Consider the following 17,863-nt stretch of genomic DNA (forward strand, 5'->3'; position numbering starts at 1 on the left):
GTAAGTGAGAATGAGAGTTTACTGGAGAGCAGATCATAGTTCAGAGGAGTGTCGGTGGTGGTGGCTCTAAAGGGGATAGCATCTTTATGGATAATTGCTACCCCACCGCCTTTACCAGTAAGTCTATTGCAGCAGTGTATGGATTAACTGGTGGATAATGCTAGGGATAAGGCTGGTCCAGCGGCAGCGTGGAACAAGTTTTCAGTAATGGCTAGGATATCAAGGTTCTTGGTGGTGATAATGTCATAGATGTCGAGCGCATGTGCCATGATTGATTGGGTGTTGATCAAAGTGCTATTGAGGGCAGAGGGGGTGAGGAGGTAGCCAGGCTAGTGTTGGGGGCTGCTCTGTTAGTCGGGGTCGAGAAGGAGCCCTCTGGCAGTGTATGCGCGGGAGAGTGACAGTCAGTGTTGCTGTGTTTAGCGGGTCCCGTGCAGGGATATAGCTGAGAGTTTCTGGCATGAAGTGGAGGGGAAAGGAGAAGGGGGTATCTGGTGCATGGGTACTGGAGGCTAAGTGGGTGAGTCTTGAGGGGGGTATCAGTATTTGGTGGTGCTTTGGATGGGATGGATACATTGCATATATCTGGAAGGTGGCAGGGTAGTGGTTTGGGGGTAAATGGAGAGTCAAATTGCAGCGCAAGTGAGTGTGAAGAGGGTTTTGCAGCTGGGGTGAGTTGGCTTACCTGGGAGAGGTAATGCACAGTGCAGCAAGGAGGCAGAGAAGGCTGCTATGCCCGAGATGTGGTGATCTTGGCCAGTAGGCCAGGACTGGTATGGCACCTCCATGCCTAGAAAGGCCAAGACAGGAGCTGGTCTTTGTTGTGGGTCTTCAGTGGGGGTCAGCTTTGCAAGCTAGATTGAAATATATAATTTGTAGAGGGATGTACCTAAGTACATCTTAGTAGTTGTGAAAGAACCAAAAGTAAAAGATAACGATATGTTCTATACTCTACCAACAGATCAAGTTAGAGAGTGGACATCCAAAACAGAAAGAACCAGGAAACAAGCTGTATTAAAGTATGCACCTAGAGTGTGGAGGCTCGTTCCCGTCAACAACAGGCTCACTAGTGCCATTGTGAAGTTCAGAAAAGAAATCAAGGCCTTCTATTTAAGGAGCATCCTCTCCCAACCCACAAGATGCAGCCCCCAAAGCCCACCCACTCTATTTCCTAGCAACCTCTATTGACATCCCCCTGTACCACCATTGCAACCTAGTCGTTTTCTCTTAATGGAGCCTACTCCTTGTACCCTAAATTTCATGATGGTCATTATTTAAGGACTGCAACCCCCTTCAACCATAATGTATGTAAGTAACCCGTGCTTTCTCTAGCTAGGTGCGTGCTCAATAAATATCCCAACTAAAAGCATAGATGTGTCACAGGTAGCTTCATAATACACAAAACCCATGCCTAACATGACTCAAAACATAGGCGTGCTGAGGCGCAGTTGGTTCCCGATGTGCAAGTGTCAATGCCATGGGGATTTGCTCACTACTGCCCCCTATGGGGAGGATATCTCAGGGGCAACCTCTCGCCTTGGAAGCAAGACGATGCTGAGCAACACAGGTTCGATCCCGGGGTCCGCGCTTAGTAACCTCTGGTTATTAAGCGCGCTATAAATAACCCATTACATTACATTATGCCTGTAGAGTAAATACCAGTGGGAGTGGTGGGGAGTTGGTGATTGTAACTGAAAAGCAAAGTGCATTCAAGCACATACACGTCTGCTTCAACAGGGGGAGAAAAGCATGTTTTACAAAGACAAATATGTGCTTATTAAAGCCGGGGTGACAAAAAGAACGTCGACTAATGTTGATTGGCCTTAGGGGATGTGGTGAACGCTTGGAATAAACAGCGAGGAACGAAAAAACTGCACAATATCGTATGCGATTGCAATTACTGATTGGTGCATGACATGTCTGTCCACCTTTGCTTTGTTTGTGAGAAAACACACGCTCTGACAATGAATGCAACATAATGCAGTCTGGGTGTGGCGTCCAACACCATATGCCCATCCACTGCCGGCTGGCAGACGGGTCCCCCTGCACGGCCTTCTGAGCCCTGGGTTTGACGGGCTTCTCCCATGTTCTGCAAATGGCTGACATGTGCTCCCCCTCTGCCTGGCACAGGACTTTAGCGCTTTCACGAGAAGTGCTGGTCGAGCGCGCTCGGCCTCCCCGTGTGCCCCCGGGCGTGTGTGCACAGCGGCCTCCAGCTGTTCCCGTCTAGGCTTTGTCTTCTCCCGAGCCTGCACTGATCTCCCTCGGTAGCTCCTCTCCGGTCACTGCTCCGCCTACCACCATCCCAGGGGCCGGGCACACGCACACGCACTGCTTCACACTCCCGTGCACACCCGGGCCCCGTGTGCATCACAGCAGCGGCAACTTGCCTGCCCCGTAGCGCCGTCTTTCATTTGCACCGCGTGGGGTCCTCTCGGTCCTCCTTCTCGCCCTGCCCTTGGTCGCCACTTCTCCCCGGGCGCTGGTGAAAGCAAATGGAGCTATATGGGAAGGTAAGACTCTCGCCCTTCAGCTGCCCGTTGCGCTTGCAAGGAAATACACGCGAAACCGCTGGGTTCTCGTGGAACTTCGTCCGTCCCGGGTGCTGCTGGGCAGCGCTCACAGTAATGTGTATTGACACACAAATGTTCTGTGTTCAGAACGATATACATGTTCATTTAATTAACAATGCCCGGATATACAGTAGCAATTGTGTGTGTGTTGTCTATGTTACCTTACGCATACATAACTGTTATTTATAGAAACACACACACACACATAGAGGAGGGAACACAAAAAAGACACCCAGACATTTCGAGGAAGAGCGATATTTGTGTGCTCACTATTTGCACTTGACATTTAACCTACCAAAATATACTGTGCATTACCCTCACTTCGTCACGGTGATTTATAGGCACAATCAGCTGAGGCCGAATTGCGCGGGTGCATTGTGGGATTTGTCGTTTGTGGTTTCTGGCACACAATAGGCGGATGGGGTTGAAAGAACTACAAGCCCCACAGGCAGCTCGCCGGCGTGAAGCAGGATACGTCAAGGCAGGGACAGCTCCAGTGCTGATATTAAAGCCGGTCCGGCAACCAGCGCCAGTGGGGGCTTCTCGTTCAGCAGTGGGGTGCTGCGTCTTTGGTAGGGGCCCTCTGCTTATAACTGGAAGACCACCACAGAGCCTCGGGAGGCAAGATGAGGCACGAGGCGCCCGTGCAGGTTTGTGTGTTGCTCCCGTGCATGTGCCGAGGCAGCTGGGAACACCGGGGAGAGAAGGAGCGAGAGCACGAGCGTTGCATGCCCTGCTCGGGATATGGGAATATTCTAGTGTTTTGCTGCTGTACCCAAGGGCGAAACGCGTAAGGAGAGTGCTGTGTTGAACGCGTGTACCCCGGGAAGGTTCGTGGTAAAACTGGCGAGTGGGAAATAGGATTTATATTCCCCCACCACTCTGCCGCCTTATAATGGAGCCTTTTTTCAAGTGGCTTCTCGAGACAGCAGTGCCCGTAGGAGCCCCATTGTCTTGCCACCCGACCCCGGGCGCTGTGCTCCACTCCGCCTTGCGGGTGCCTGGAGCGACCGCTCAGACCCGGAGTTCCAATCAGTCGTGTCATTTCCAGCCAACGCTATCAGCGGTGATGTGTTCCCATTCTGCTGGAGGTGATGCAGCACGCGCACATGCCCCTAAGTCCCATATAACGCCCTGGGCAATGACATGCGCACGTTATTTGTTTGAATATGCTGCGTTAACACATTTTTTTTATTCATATACTTTTTTGTGTTGCGCGGTGTTGATTGTGTGAGCCTAGAGTGTGTGTACGCTCTGTGTTTGGTTTGAACATGGGATCCTATGTGGCGTGGGGTGTGTGGCGTGCGTGCGCGCGCAATCATGGGAAAGCGTGGTTACTTGTGTGTGCATGTTGTGTGTGCATGATGACCTTTGTGATGATCCTGTGCGGCGGGGTTTGGCGTGCGTTGGAGAGTTTAATGTGAGCGTTGAAACATCACACGGATGCTCAGCACACCACTGACACATCGCCAGGAAGCCACGGATTTCCAGGTGGGTGGCCTAGTCTAGGGGGAGGGCTTGAAGGTCAATCGACCCTCCCTCCCCCCACTGTAGTTCACATTCGCATATCTGCTGCCAGACTCCCAGCGTTATTCTGAAGAGATCATATCTCGTTTAGGGCGCGCCAGGAAATGACCCTTGCAGCCGAATAACGCGTACGTCCATGAGATAACCCTTGATATTCTTTAATGTGGCGCGACCCATTACATCGTGTGTATTCGCCTATACACGCGACGCGATCATTCTGTTTTCTGATAAGTATCGATAATCAGTTTAAGCAGAGCGGCACAGGTGACAGCATTTGTATTTGTATTTATTTATTTATAACGTGCAAACCAACAGGCCCGGAGGCATCAGGGCGCAAAATCAGCATGCCTCCGATTATTTCTTGGCCCTTCCATAGGACCATATCGTGGCCCTTCACATGACCAACATGCGGGACTGGCCATGATGTGAGATCTTTCGCATGTTGCTGAATATGTTATGCTAACATGGGATTTAGGCGCGATGGGTACGGCGAAACATTATACCACTTGAGATGAAAGTACAGTAAATAACTTAGCATACACATTCCATATCATACAGTCCAGAAATACATATTACCACAATATGGTATTACTGCTTTTGACAATGTGGTAAATATGCATAGGAACTGGCAGTGTAGTGACGCAATCCTTTCACATGTTATGGTTGGCTTTGGTGTTTCCCCATCTCAGGAGCAACACCTCGCACTTGATAGTTAGTGGTATACATCACACATACACCTGCGCCCACGAGTATGCACCCAACCCCCGCGCCCCTTCAGTGGGCAAGCCGGTGCAGTTCCTCTTAGGGTCGCAGCAAAGGTGGCACACACTTTTACCGAATGTACTTGCAAACTCCATACACTAAATATGTTTTGATACAGTTGTATTGTCATGTGTTTTGCCTATACATTAACAACCTCTTTGTGCCACCTTTATCTTAACTTGACTATGAGCTGAAAGAAGGATTCTCGAATGCTTGGGCAGGGATCCTTTCCCTGCCCTGTGCTTTCCCGTTGAAATTAGATTGCAGTGGAAGGGCTAACTGCCCGGATGGAAGCAGAGAAGATGGTGTGGTGAAAAGGCTGCATCGCCCTAGTCTGTAGAGAATCCTTCCATCACATCCGCCGCCGCCTCCCCCAGGCATCCCCCGCCCCTAGCCCCCCCCCCCGACCCCCCGCCCTTCCTGCTCACACTAAATCGGACACAGCCAGGCAGCAGTGACTCCGCGAGGACACCACATCACGCATTTGCTGAGCTGAGTATCACTCTGCAAATGGCAGGAAAGAAAATTCAGGGGCTTGGGAGGAGATCCCATCGGCCGAAAGGCAGTGTCGCCTGTGTGCCGGTCCAGTGGAACCTCAGAGACAGATACTTTCAAATGGCCCAGTACTCAAGAGGGAATATGAGAAGGGGTATTCTAAGTTTAAGATGCAGCAGGCAGACCAACTCTGGAACGCAATTTATGGGGCAGACTCACTCACGATCACAGCAGCGGCATTCCATGCCTGGCAAAGGGCCTGGGGAAAAATTGAAAAGGACAACAGAGATTCTGCACATGGACAGATAGCACCGGGGCAGTGACTAGACATACACGAGTTAGATCAACTGGTCTCTTTTTTTAGCTGTATAGGTAGTTAAGAAATGTTACTGTGGTTTTTTGCTATATTTAAAATTACACTGAGCTCTTTTTTATGAACTTTATTTTATAAACTGTGTATACTTTTTATAGTGCAAAAGGTCAAACTTGACCAATAAGCACTCACATAACATTTTTAAAAAAATACTTTCTTGATTAATTGAAGCATTTAAAACGCTCAGGACTTGGCAGAATTAACCACATCTAGGTGCAGATGATTCGGAAAAAAGAGCTCATTTTAAGACATGAACGCATATCCCAGCCACCACTGATCTTAAAGTAGATACTCAAGGCCTCATTATGATTTTGGTGGTATTTCAGAGGTAAATCCTCTGAGATAACACGAAACTGATTTACAGTTACCACCACTTGGTCCCGTGGAATTACCACGGGATTACAAGTGCTGGTAGGTGGTGTAAATCCACATGTTCTCAAGTACATAGGACTCCATTGGGGATTGTTGGTGGAATTACCACTTGTGGAATTACATAGTGGAAATTATACCAGTTTTTGGAGGAAAAGTGGAGGATTCACCTCCAGAATCAGCTGGAGGTATATTCTCCACTTTTCCTCAAAGAATTGGCAGAATTACCACTCAGTAATTCCACCGGTGGTCATTCCGCCGAAACATGTAATTTGGTGGTTCCGAAAAAATTGAGGTACCTTAATTACCTCCACTTTTTTCCTGCACCATCAAACTCGTAACAAGGCCCTTCAAAAGGTATCTTTTAATGGATTTACGGAATTGAATAAACAATGTATTCTTCCTAATCTCCCAGGGAAGACGATTCCACACCCTGGGGCCTTATACTGTGAACCCCCTGTCTCCCCTGGAGACACAATGGGAGGGCCAGACAACCGACAGAAGTTTGTCAACGTAGCTCAGCACTCGGGACGGTTGATATCGCATCTGTTTTTCAGCCAGATATAACGGGGCCAAGTTTGTGAAACATTTATAGATCAGACAGAGGATCTTAAGATCAATTCTATCACCCTCCGACAACCAGTGGAGAGAGAGACACAGATCTGATATTGGGGATGATTTATGGACTTTGAAGATCATTCTAGGTCCCGCATTTTGTGCCTTCAGTAGACGGTTAAGATGTTTACGTGGGATTCCAGCTATCAGGCCATTACCATAGTTTAGCTGGGAGTTGACAAGGGCCCCCACAACAGTGGCATGGTCTTCAGATTGAACATATGGGAGGGCAAGCCACAAAAACGTAGTGAGTAGAATACTGATTGAAGTTTCACGACCACCTGGTTTTCCTATCCTAAATTGTCTTGCTATATACAGCATATGTTTTAAATTTTGGTGACAACATTTAGCCTACAGCCCCAAAAGCATGGAGTGGGTGGATGTGTCTCATCATTTAGAATGAGGTGATTCGGCCCAAACAAGGTCACCTCTGTTTTACTAGGGTTAGGTTGGAGCCAGTTCAGAGACATCCATTTTCCAACATCTTCCAAGCACTGTCCATTTGCATGAAATGACTGCTTAAAATTACCCATCTTCACAAAATTCTAGGTCTCATCAGCATACAATTGAAATCCAACCTCATGTTTCCTCAGAATGTCCATTAATGGTTGCGTATACAAATTGAACAACAGAGGTGAAAATGATGAACCTTGGGATACGTCACAACCCTGGGGAAGAGAATCCGAAAGATACCCCTCCACCTTCAGCTGCTGCTGGTGTTCAGATAAGAAGGAGCCACACACATGAATAGCATGGTTTGAGACCATCCCAACCTTCCTTAGTTGCTCTAATAGGGTACCATGGTCTACAGTATCAAATGCAGCAGAAGGGCCAACATCACTCGCAGAGGCATCTCACCCGCATCTGATGACTAGAAAAGTTCACCCACACCGCTATCAATGCTGTTTCTGTATCAAATCCTGGCCAAAACCCAGATCGGTGAGGGTCCAATAAAGCAAATTTATTTACATGATCCTGGAGCTGGGCCGTAACTATGTTTTAAAGGATTTTTCTTGGACAAGGAAGACCTGCCACTGGGTGGTAATTCTGTAATTTATTTGGGCCCCAGTTTGGTTTCTTTAGCAGCAGCGTTATGATGGAGAATTTGAGCCTGGATGGAACGGAAGCTTGTGAAAGGGATGCATTGACAAATAAAGTCATTAAATGGGTAATCCCGGCCACCAAGCGTTGTGCTGTGCATGCTGGAAGTTCAAATTGCAAGCCATTAGTGGCTCTAATTGTCCGCATCAAGCTCAAGATGGTATCGTCTCAGGCAGCTTTGAAGTCAAACAGGTTTTGATTATCTGTTTCGGTCATAGCAGCATGGGAAGAAATAATATTGTTTAGGTTCAGACCCGTCCGCCTGTTCTGTACTAATGGTTTTAATGTTGTTCGCAAAGAACAGATTAAATGCATTCTCTTGATTTATTGAAGGGACAGTAGGAGAGGAAATGCCGTTAGGATGAAGAAGATTATCAGTAACTGAGAACATTTCTCTTGGATGATTATTGGCTGATTCGATCTTTTTGTGCAGAACATCTGACTTAGCTTTCAGAAGGGCTGCCTTATAGTCTTTCAGAGCTCGTTTAGCATTCAAAGCCATGTCTGGAGTACTAAGCTTCCGCCATTTCCTTTCCACTGCCTTGTATTTCTATCTTAATTAGGCCAGGATGGGGGAATACCATGGCTTAGATTTTTCCTTTATCACCCGCGCTGTAAATGGTGCATATTTAGTACACATAGCATCCACAATTGACACTCCCTGTGAGAGTTAATAATCACATTTCAGTGATGATAAATCATAGTTAAATCATGGGTGAAGTAAAGGACATCCAGGAATCCAGGTAAGATTTTCTTAAGTGTTTACTTCCATTAATGAAGGCCCTCCTGGTTCAGATGACTCTCACTCTGCACAGCTGAACAGCTAAATATATACACAATGCATTGGAATCTTATAACATTCTCGTTGTAACCCTGGAAACGACATAACACGTGGACTTGCATTTACCAACAGGTTAAATGAAACATGCAGGACCATGGCAGCATAGATAACATGTTTATGGATGTTGTTCTAACTGTCTGATATGTTTATTTACAACAGTTGATAAGCTTTGTTTATTTATTACAGTTGGCAAACATGTGTGTTTGTTACAGTTGGTTTCCTGCATGCCCTGATATGGGTTTACATTCAGTTTTCTATGTGCTTATCTAATTTACAAAAATTATGTCCAATTGTTTTATAAACCTTTGCACAAAGTAAATGTGACTATATAACAATAGATTTAGCATATCTTGCATTTGTATTTCTTAGTGCCACCCCTTATGCTTGGTATCTTGTGAATTCTGCCATTTGAGCTTTTTTTCCTTGCTATGTGCCCATGGAAAAATTCTGATCGACATGTCAATTTTATATGGGGCCTTTGCTCTCTCTTAATTATTCAAAGACCTTCTCTCAGCCAGTAAGAATTCTCAGAATGTAGTATATAGTCTCTGGTAGAGACCTCATTCCAAACATTCTGACTCCAGCAACGCTCTAAAATTCTTCACTGTCTTTTTTAGGTGCACAACTGCACATGCTATTATAATAGCCATAGAAACTTCGGCAAGGGTCATGCTTGCTTGGGATATCAACCCTTCGTCTTATAGCCCTTAGCTTCGCCCCACAGAATAACTTTTTGGCAGGTCAATATGATGCAATCTTGACCCCTCTCTAGCTCTATAAGCATTAATGGAGTCTGATATCTTGGTTTGACGCTTCCAACATTCCATGACCTACAAAAATGTCCTTGACGGTAATCTTTATATTGTCCTTTTCAGTTAGTGTATGTTTTTATACGTGTCATTTATGTGACCTGTCCTTGCCTAGCATGAAACCACTATTGGCATGGTCTCATAGTGCTGCGGGTCACCTGGGAAGCTCATTCCCTCACGGCTCTGGACTTGGGAGCTCACCGGAGCCTGAATTTTAGGAATTTGTTGTGACATGTGTGATGTGGCTAGTTCCTTAAAGGTTGTCTTTTTCAAGCAATCTTGTCCTGAAGTTCTTTTTTGGATAGAACTAGAAAAAAGAGGGGGTGTTACTGTGAAGAAAAGTGAACTTCGAAATCCAATGCACCGATTGCATCCCTACACCACTTGGTCATTAACAATAGTGAACTCAGATGTTCAGGCTGCTTGAACAGTGCGTCCATGAAGTGCAAAGCTACATGAATAAATCTAAAAAGGTTTGGAATGGAATTAAATGATGTACATTAATGGGTGATCAACAGAGTTAATTTCGAATCGTGTTCCAGTTTCTGGAAACAAATATAATATTCTCAGGACATTAGGGAAATCAGGTGTCAAAACAAGTACAGGTGGGGGAAATTGTAATGGATTATTTATAACGCGCTTAATACCCACCGGTTTCTAATCGCCGACCTAGGGATTGAACCTGTGTTGCTCCGCATCATCTTGCTTCCAAGACAAGCGCATTGCCCCTGAGCTATCCTCCCGAAATAAACAACAATTAAAAAATAACAACAACATAACATATACATGAAGTTAGTTATCATAAAACAACATCTAACATAGACCGTTGTTAATATTATTTCAAGAGCCAGCTCCACTCTAGAATTGTCATTTCTTAGAGAAGGATACTTTGCCTTAGCTGAATGGTGTGATGTGTGTCATATTCATAGTGTTATCAATCCTGAGATTTACAGCAGGTGATCGAAATGTGAACACATGTAGTGAATACTGGAAGGATCTTGGGGTTATTGCCCAGCATGTAATAAGGACAATAAAAAAGGCAATTTATTAATTAGATGCCAGTTAACTGTATCTGATAATAACAGTATCTCTGTAACAAATGTACCTACTAAGAACACACTTGATTGTTAGTCGCAGGACACCAAAATGGCCGTTTGTAAACACCGTGATCAAAAGTAGAGGCTAGCTCAACAGAACCAAAGGTAATTATTTCTTCAGCCATTCCGATCAAAAATGGCATTTGATCCAATACCAGCTTTATGCAAATAGAAGAAGCACTTCGTTTCTTTCCTGTTGCCCGCACAGGCATTCAATAATTGGAAACTTCTAACAGAATCAATAAGTGCACAACATGTTAAGACCTCATTCAACATGGTGGTTTACACCCAAAAATGAATGGGAAGAAACACTCATGTTTCAAATGTGTTGATGAATACTGGCATGTTACAATCAACATGGCGCTTCACAATGACTAATGAATGGGACACAGACTAGATCTATAGAAACAGAAGGAAAAAAAAAACGTTTCACATTTATTAATACAGTCAGAGATGCACCCTGATGATACGAATGCCCTGGAGGATTGCATATTTTCCGCCAGGCTTCACTGCTACTTAGAGACAGAATTTCAGTGCTGAGAAGAGTGGGCTGGCGAAAAGTCAGAAGTGCAGTAACACGTCTCTCTCAGGCTGCAAAGAAACAGGATTACACACAGAAATAGGGGACCTGGACTCACTCACCACCCATCGTCCCTTTTTCAGTGACACAGCAGTGCAGCAGTGACACAGGTCCGACCCGAGCTCCGGGATTGGAGGGAGAGAGGAGGAGCGGACTCAACACTCCCCCCGGGCCCCAAGCCCAGCCACGGGGGTGGAGGGGAGTGTACCAGAGGACTGTTGTGTTGCGGCGGGCACCCAGGCCTCCAGGGGTCCACACACACTCCCCGCATGCACGCACGCACACACAGGGAAGGAGACACGGAACGCGCTGTTGATGCTTGCGCGTCCCGGCGGCAACTGCCGTCCTACGCAGTTTATTTCAACCTGCGCATGCGCGGGCCCGAAACAAGGCTCACGCATGCGTGCACAAACTAACTGGGACGTCACATCCCTTTTTTTCTTTAACGAGAAACAGTATAACACTAGGGTTGCACAGGCTCCCCTGAACAGGTAAACATGAACACGTCTCACCAAACTGGAGCGGCCTCTCTTGCTACGGGCTCAGTCCCCTGATTCCAGGACGTAGTCCTTGAGACGAACCGGTGGCTTGCGATCCCGTCGGACGGGATACCGGGGCGGGACCATCGGCAGGGGGCAGTCACCTTCTCCAGCGGGAGTGCTCTCGCTCGATGGCACGTCCTCGTGTGCTCGGGGGCTCCTTTCCGGACCTAAAGTCTCACCCGGGGTCTGGGCTTCATCCGGCATGTCCACTTTCTTGAAGAAAGACCGGTTGCGGGTGACGGTGCCCCGCTCACACGCTGCCGTCACCATTGTCCCTTTTACATGCGTTACCTTCCAGTGGCGAGGTTCAAAAGGTAAAGACAGTTTGCCTTCCGGGTGCCTATTCCGAACCAGCACCGAATCTCCAACTTGCATTTCCGTTTCTCGCAAGCCCCTCCTCTCGCTTTCCTTCTGGTTGCGCAACTCCCGTTCCTCCTGAACTTTCACGTCATCAATGACCCCGGGCCCTCTGCCCTCCACTTCCGGCAGCATTCCCCTCGGGCACCGCCCAAACAGTGCCTCTGCGGGAGCAACCCCCATGGTCTGGTGGGGCGTTGCTCGATACTCTCTCAGAAATTCCACGAGCTTCGTCCGCAGATTTTCACCCCCACTGGCTGAAATCCTCAGTACCTTGTTGAGCGTCCGCATCATTCTTTCGGCCTCTCCATTAGCTCGTGGCCATAGTGGAGACACCCGGCGGTGATGTATCCCCCTTTCTCAGAGGAATTGGGCAAACTGGCTGCCAGTAAATGGGGGTCCATTGTCAGAACACAGTATGTCCGGGAAGCCATGCGTCACAAACATTTTGTCCAACGCTCTGGTGGTGAACTCCGTGGCCGTCGACTCCACCACCTCGACCTCAGGGTACCTCGACCACTGGTCTACGGCTACCAGAAAGTACATGCCTCGACCCGTCGAGCCAAAGTCCACGTGCACCGTCCCCCATGGCTTCGTGCTGCGCTCCATGGAGCATATTGGCGGGGCCTTGTCTCCTGGGGTGGCCGCTTGGCAGGACAGGCATCTTCTCACAAAGTTTTCAACCTCACCTTCCAACTCTGGAAACCAGACCTTGGTCCTCAACTTCGCCTTGGTCTTGACGACCCCTTGATGACCAATGTGCGCCAGTTCCAACACCCTTTTCCTTAGCGCCTGTGGTATGACAATTTGTTGCCCTCTGAGGAGGAGTCCATCATCAGAGATGGATAGCTCGCCTCTAACTCGCCAGAGCGCTTGCAGGTCCCTCCGTGCCTCCTCATGGCGCCGTGAGTTATTTCGCAGCACTTCCCTCCAATCTCCGCTCCTCACCGCGGCTTTGATAATGGCGAAGACCTCATCCTTGGAGGATTCCGTCGCTATTGCCAGTCTCGAGAGAGCCATCGGCAGTGCCCCTTCCACCACCTGACAGAGCAAACCTTGGCACTCCTCTTCACCGCTCTCTGCTTCCGTATTCTCCTTGTTGGGATGGTGCGACAGATAGTCCGCCGGGTTCTTGGTTCCCGGTCTGTATATTAGCCGCACCCCGTATTCCATGAGGGCCAACATCCACCTCTCAATTCTTGGTGGTGGTTTTGACGAAACTCCCACCAATATGGGCAATGGCGGTTTGTGGTCTGTCACCACCACGACAGGCTTGCCCAAGATGTAGAGGCGGAAGTGGCGACAGCCCCACAGGATGGCTAGGGCCTCCCTCTCAATTTGCGAGTACCTCATCTCGGTGCTGGAAAGGGCTTTACTCGCGTATGCAATCGGTCGCATGTCCCCCCTTTCGTCCGGCTGTAGCAACACCGCCCCCACTCCTACAGGGCTGGCATCCACTACAATCTCGGACTCCACCGATGGATTGAAGTACGCCATCGTGTCTTCATCGGACAGGGCATTTTTGAGAGCCTGAAATGCCTCCTGTTCTCGAGCTTCCCACTTCCATGCCGCATCATTTCGTGTCAGTGCCCTGAGCGGTTCCGCCAGCGAGGCCAAACTCTTAATGAAATGCCCACAGTACGTCACCATACCCAGGAAACTCCTTACCTCCGTGGGAGACTGTGGTGCGGCGGCTTCTCTAATGTCTCTGATCTTTGCTGAGTCAGGCGACACGCCGGCAGCGTGAAAGATGAATCTGAAAAATCCAATTCGGTATTTAAAGAATTTGAACTTTTGACGGTGTAAGTGAGACCCAGATCGTGCAGTCTTTTTAGTGTGTCCTCAAGCCTTTTCATGTGTTCAGCTTCAGAGTTGGCGAACACCAAAATATCGTCACTCATATTCAACACACCTTTTAGGCCTGCCAAAGCTCCCCGGATGGTGTTTTGGAACATCTCGGCGGCCGACGAAATGCCAAAACTCAGGCGTTTGAACTGGTAGAGACCCTTGTGCGTCGTAAATGTGGTGATGAATCTTGAGTCTGGGTGGAGCTCAAGCTTGGTGGTAGCCAGCCCGCAGATCCAATTTAGAGAACACTTTCGCCCCCTGTAACTCCCCTATGATGTCATCCAGGGTGGGCGTCAAGTGTCTTTCCCTTTTGATTGCGGCGTTAGGGAGGCGCATATCTATGCAGATTCTCACCGCGCCAGGCTGTTTCGGCTTGGGCGCCACCACTATTGGTGACACCCAGGGCATAGGCCCCTCCACCCTCTCAATGATGTCCATGTTGACAAGCGACCGCAGCTCCTCCTCTACCTTCTCCCTTAGATGGAAAGGGATCCGCCTATGCTTCAGGGCTGTTGGCCTAATTGAATCGTCAATGTGCAGATGCACAGGGGGTGCCTTCAACTTTCCGACCCCTTCGAAAATGCCCCCAAACTTGACAAGCAGTGATTCAATGTCCGTCAAATACACCTCATATGCGAAATGCACCAGGTTCATTGCTTCAGATGCTGCACAGCTGAGTAATGAATGGGGACTCACATCCATGACAAAAAATCTTGCCTTAATTGTTTTTCCTCCCTTGGATACCGGAGTTATGAACACGCCCTTGATTGGCAGCGGAGTTTCCCCGCCGAACGTGAATATTTTCGCCGCTGATCTGTCCAGTGTGGGAGGGCCTGGAATTTTCTGATAGTGCTCTTCCGCCAGTACGCAGACTGAGGCTCCGGTGTCAATAAGCACTTGTGTCGGCACTCCTTGTATGTCCACTACACACTTGGGCTGTCTCTTTCTCTTGGTTCCAGAGGCAATGTTTGAAATGAAGAACACTTCGTCCTCCTCTTCCTCTTCCTCCTCGGCCAACTGTAGTCTCTGCATTTCCTGCTCCAGGGCCGCAATGCTCCGTTATCGTCTTGACCCACTCCCCTGAACTCTAGCGGGGCCTCTCTGCACAGGGACGGGAGCAGGGGCACGACACATTCTCGCATAGTGTCCGGGTCCATTGCACCTGCCACACGATCTTGATTTTGCTGGACACTCCTCCGAATGAGGCAAATCATACCCACAGTCTTGGCAAATCACGTTAGACCCATGTGGTGTTTGAGTCCCTTCCCTTCTCGGACCCCATTTGTCTTTCGATCCAGCCTGCTTGCTGATGGCAAACGCATCCTCAGATGCGCCCGGTCGCACTTCAGCGTCCATCCTGGCACCTCTCGCCTCCGCCAGCTCATACGTTATGCCACTGTCGAGTATTTGTTGTTGAGCCCACCCTGGCTCTCTCAGTTTTTGTCTCCGTAGTTTCCTGGATCGACACCCTTGGGTGACCTGATTACGTATCATCAAATCCCCATTGTCCCATCGACACGTGGTGGCCATCAGCCGTAATCTAGCACAAAATCGATTCCTTTTCCTTCTGTTTTTCCCCGCAGAACAGGAATCTTTCGAAATCAACATTGGAAAGTGGTATGAAGTGATTCTCCAATGCAGCTTTGACGGCATCATATGTGGTTACTTGCAGGTTAAGAGATTCATATATGCGAATTACGTCCAGACCTGCGGAATACAACAGGGTCGCCCTTTTTTCATCATCATCAGTTATCCCCGTTGCCGTGAAATACATATCAAGTTTCTTGATCCATAGCAACCACTTTGGACCTAATTTTGACGGTGGACCCGAAACATCAAATTCTTGCATTGGTAGCAATGACCCTTGTTGTGCTCTCGTCGCTACTGCTGCAGTTCCTCCTTCGTCATCGCTTTCTGCCATGGTCACAGGTCGCACAGGCACCTCTTAATGCCTCAGAGGCCGCAAACCTGACCGGTTGATTTCACACGTACCTCAGATTGCTGCTTGCTAATCCACCACCTTGTCGTGTCTTACAGCACTCCTTAACAGGGTGTCTGTGTTGATAAAGTCGTCCTCAGGGCTCTGGGGCGACCAAAAGTTCCAAAAATTTCTGTTAGCACTTAAAGAGCAGTGCACGAGCACCCTTTCAGGCCGCTACTGCTGTGTGCTTGCCTTTCGACATTGCCAGAATGTTCGCGCCGGGTCCGTGCTTCCATCCGACGTAGCGTCGCCGATTTTTTTACTGCCGTGTATATGAGGCGAGCACTACGGCGGTGTCCCGCCTCGTCGCCAGTTGTTGTGTTGCGGTGGGCACCCAGGCCTCCAGGAGCCCACACACACTCCCCGCATGCACGCACGCACACACAGGGAAGCAGACACGGAACACGCTGTTGATGCTTGCGCGTCCCGGTGGCAACTGCCGTCCTATGCAGTTTATTTCAACCTGCGCATGCGCGGGCCCGAAACGAGGCTCGCGCATGCGTGCACAAACTAACTGGGACGTCACAAGGACAAGGAGTCAGCCGGTGCATGGTGGACGCTGAAGAAGTCTCCCACCATCACCCGCAACAGTGGAAAGCCTAAGCAGAGTTCCCGAGTGGGGAGCAGTGCACAGGCCCAACACTGCTGCTGGGCAGGCATGGCCAGACGTGTGGGCGAGGGCCGTAAGGAGGTTTACAGTGGAGCTCACTCCCCGCGTTCCGGCACCCAGCACGTGAAACGCGCAGCAGACCTGGCGAGAGAGCGCTCCGAGTCTAAAGTTGCAAGGCTGGAAGAGGGATGCGGCGACAAGAAGAACTTGCGACCAGGCCCGGTGGCAGAATAAAGGTGCGTCATCAACGTTGTGTGGAGCGCCCGCCCAGTCCTGGAGGCAGCGAGATTCAGGGCATGTACACGGTGCCCTGGCCCAATCCAACTCAGCAAAGGTAAGGGCATTAAAATACGTGTCCCAGGGACATCCAAACTAGAGGCAATTGTCATTATTGGAGCGTGAACCTGTCCCTGGTGGGTTCCCTTCACCTGCCTGGACCTTGCTTGGGGGGGCCTCCTGATCCCTCGTGAAATTGCCCACAGCTCTGGGTGACACTGTGCCCAGAAGGCTAGTTGCTTAATCTAAGCTGGGAATGCTGCGATGCAGGCCTGGGCTCTGCCTTAACCCGGAGCTGAACCAGAGGTATCGGCCACTGACCCCCCCCTCTGTTGAGGTGGATTCAACCAACCCCAAGGTCAGCCACATTGAGTCTTCATCCTCACCCCTCTGAGGGTGGTAAGGAGCCTGTGGCCCTCTCAGTGTGGGATGACTTCCGGAAGGAGGTGGGTGTTGGGGGGGAAAGCAATGTATACCAGCCCACGGTCCACTCAGGGGTAACGTGGCCAGGATTAAGGCACCAAGAGGAGTCCAACGGGCATGCATTAGCTGGAAGCGCTCGCTGCAAAAAATACAAGCTGGGGGCCATCGCCCCACTCAGTGTGAAGAACCCCCCGTGGCTACCCTGAGTCTGGCGGAAGAGGAGGACGGGATGTCCACAAAGGGGAAATTGCTGCCTTAATGGAGGAGATTAGGGGAATTCACATAGACATTGGTCGGAGGATAGATGGCCTCCATAAGAAGGTGGAAGCGATGGACATCAGACTGGAAGGGCTGGAAGCCAATCAATCCTCGGTAGACATCCTGGAAACCCAAATGGGCATGCGTATCTTTGAATTGGAGAGGAGAGAGGAGGAGATCACCCTGAAAATGGCTGACTTTGAAAATCGAGAGAGCTATAATAACCTAAAGTTTTATGGCTTTCCGGAAAGAGACGGGGAAACAGAAGAGACATTATAAGGGCAATCAACGAGGTGATCAAAAATAATTTCACCGATGACATTACCACAGTGCCTATCATTGATCAAGCCCACCGTGCGGGAGGCAGAGCTTGCGGCCCTCACTCAATCCTGGCCAGATTCCACGACTATGTAGAAAAATCCAAGG

At 49.1% G+C, this 17,863-nt stretch overlaps 1 protein-coding gene across 3 annotated transcripts in view; it reads left to right on the forward strand.

Moving 5' to 3' along the window:
* The first annotated feature begins 2,018 nt into the window (after positions 1–2,018).
* Positions 2,019–17,863, forward strand: part of RAB3C (RAB3C, member RAS oncogene family) — an 829,967-nt gene continuing 814,122 nt past the window's right edge. The window contains exon 1 of one of the 3 annotated variants that reach the window (XM_069627320.1): positions 2,019–2,513. In XM_069627320.1, the coding sequence (XP_069483421.1) occupies positions 2,496–2,513 (18 nt within the window). In that variant the 5' untranslated portion in view covers positions 2,019–2,495. Of the gene's footprint in view, positions 2,514–3,045; positions 3,224–3,289; positions 3,364–17,863 lie in introns of those variants that run through there. The other 2 variants (XM_069627319.1, XM_069627321.1) reach the window with 2 other exon arrangements.

The sequence above is a fragment of the Ambystoma mexicanum genome, chromosome 6p (assembly GCF_040938575.1).
Source record: "Ambystoma mexicanum isolate Mex_15411 chromosome 6p, UKY_AmexF1_1, whole genome shotgun sequence".
Classification (NCBI taxonomy): Eukaryota; Metazoa; Chordata; class Amphibia; order Caudata; family Ambystomatidae; genus Ambystoma; species Ambystoma mexicanum.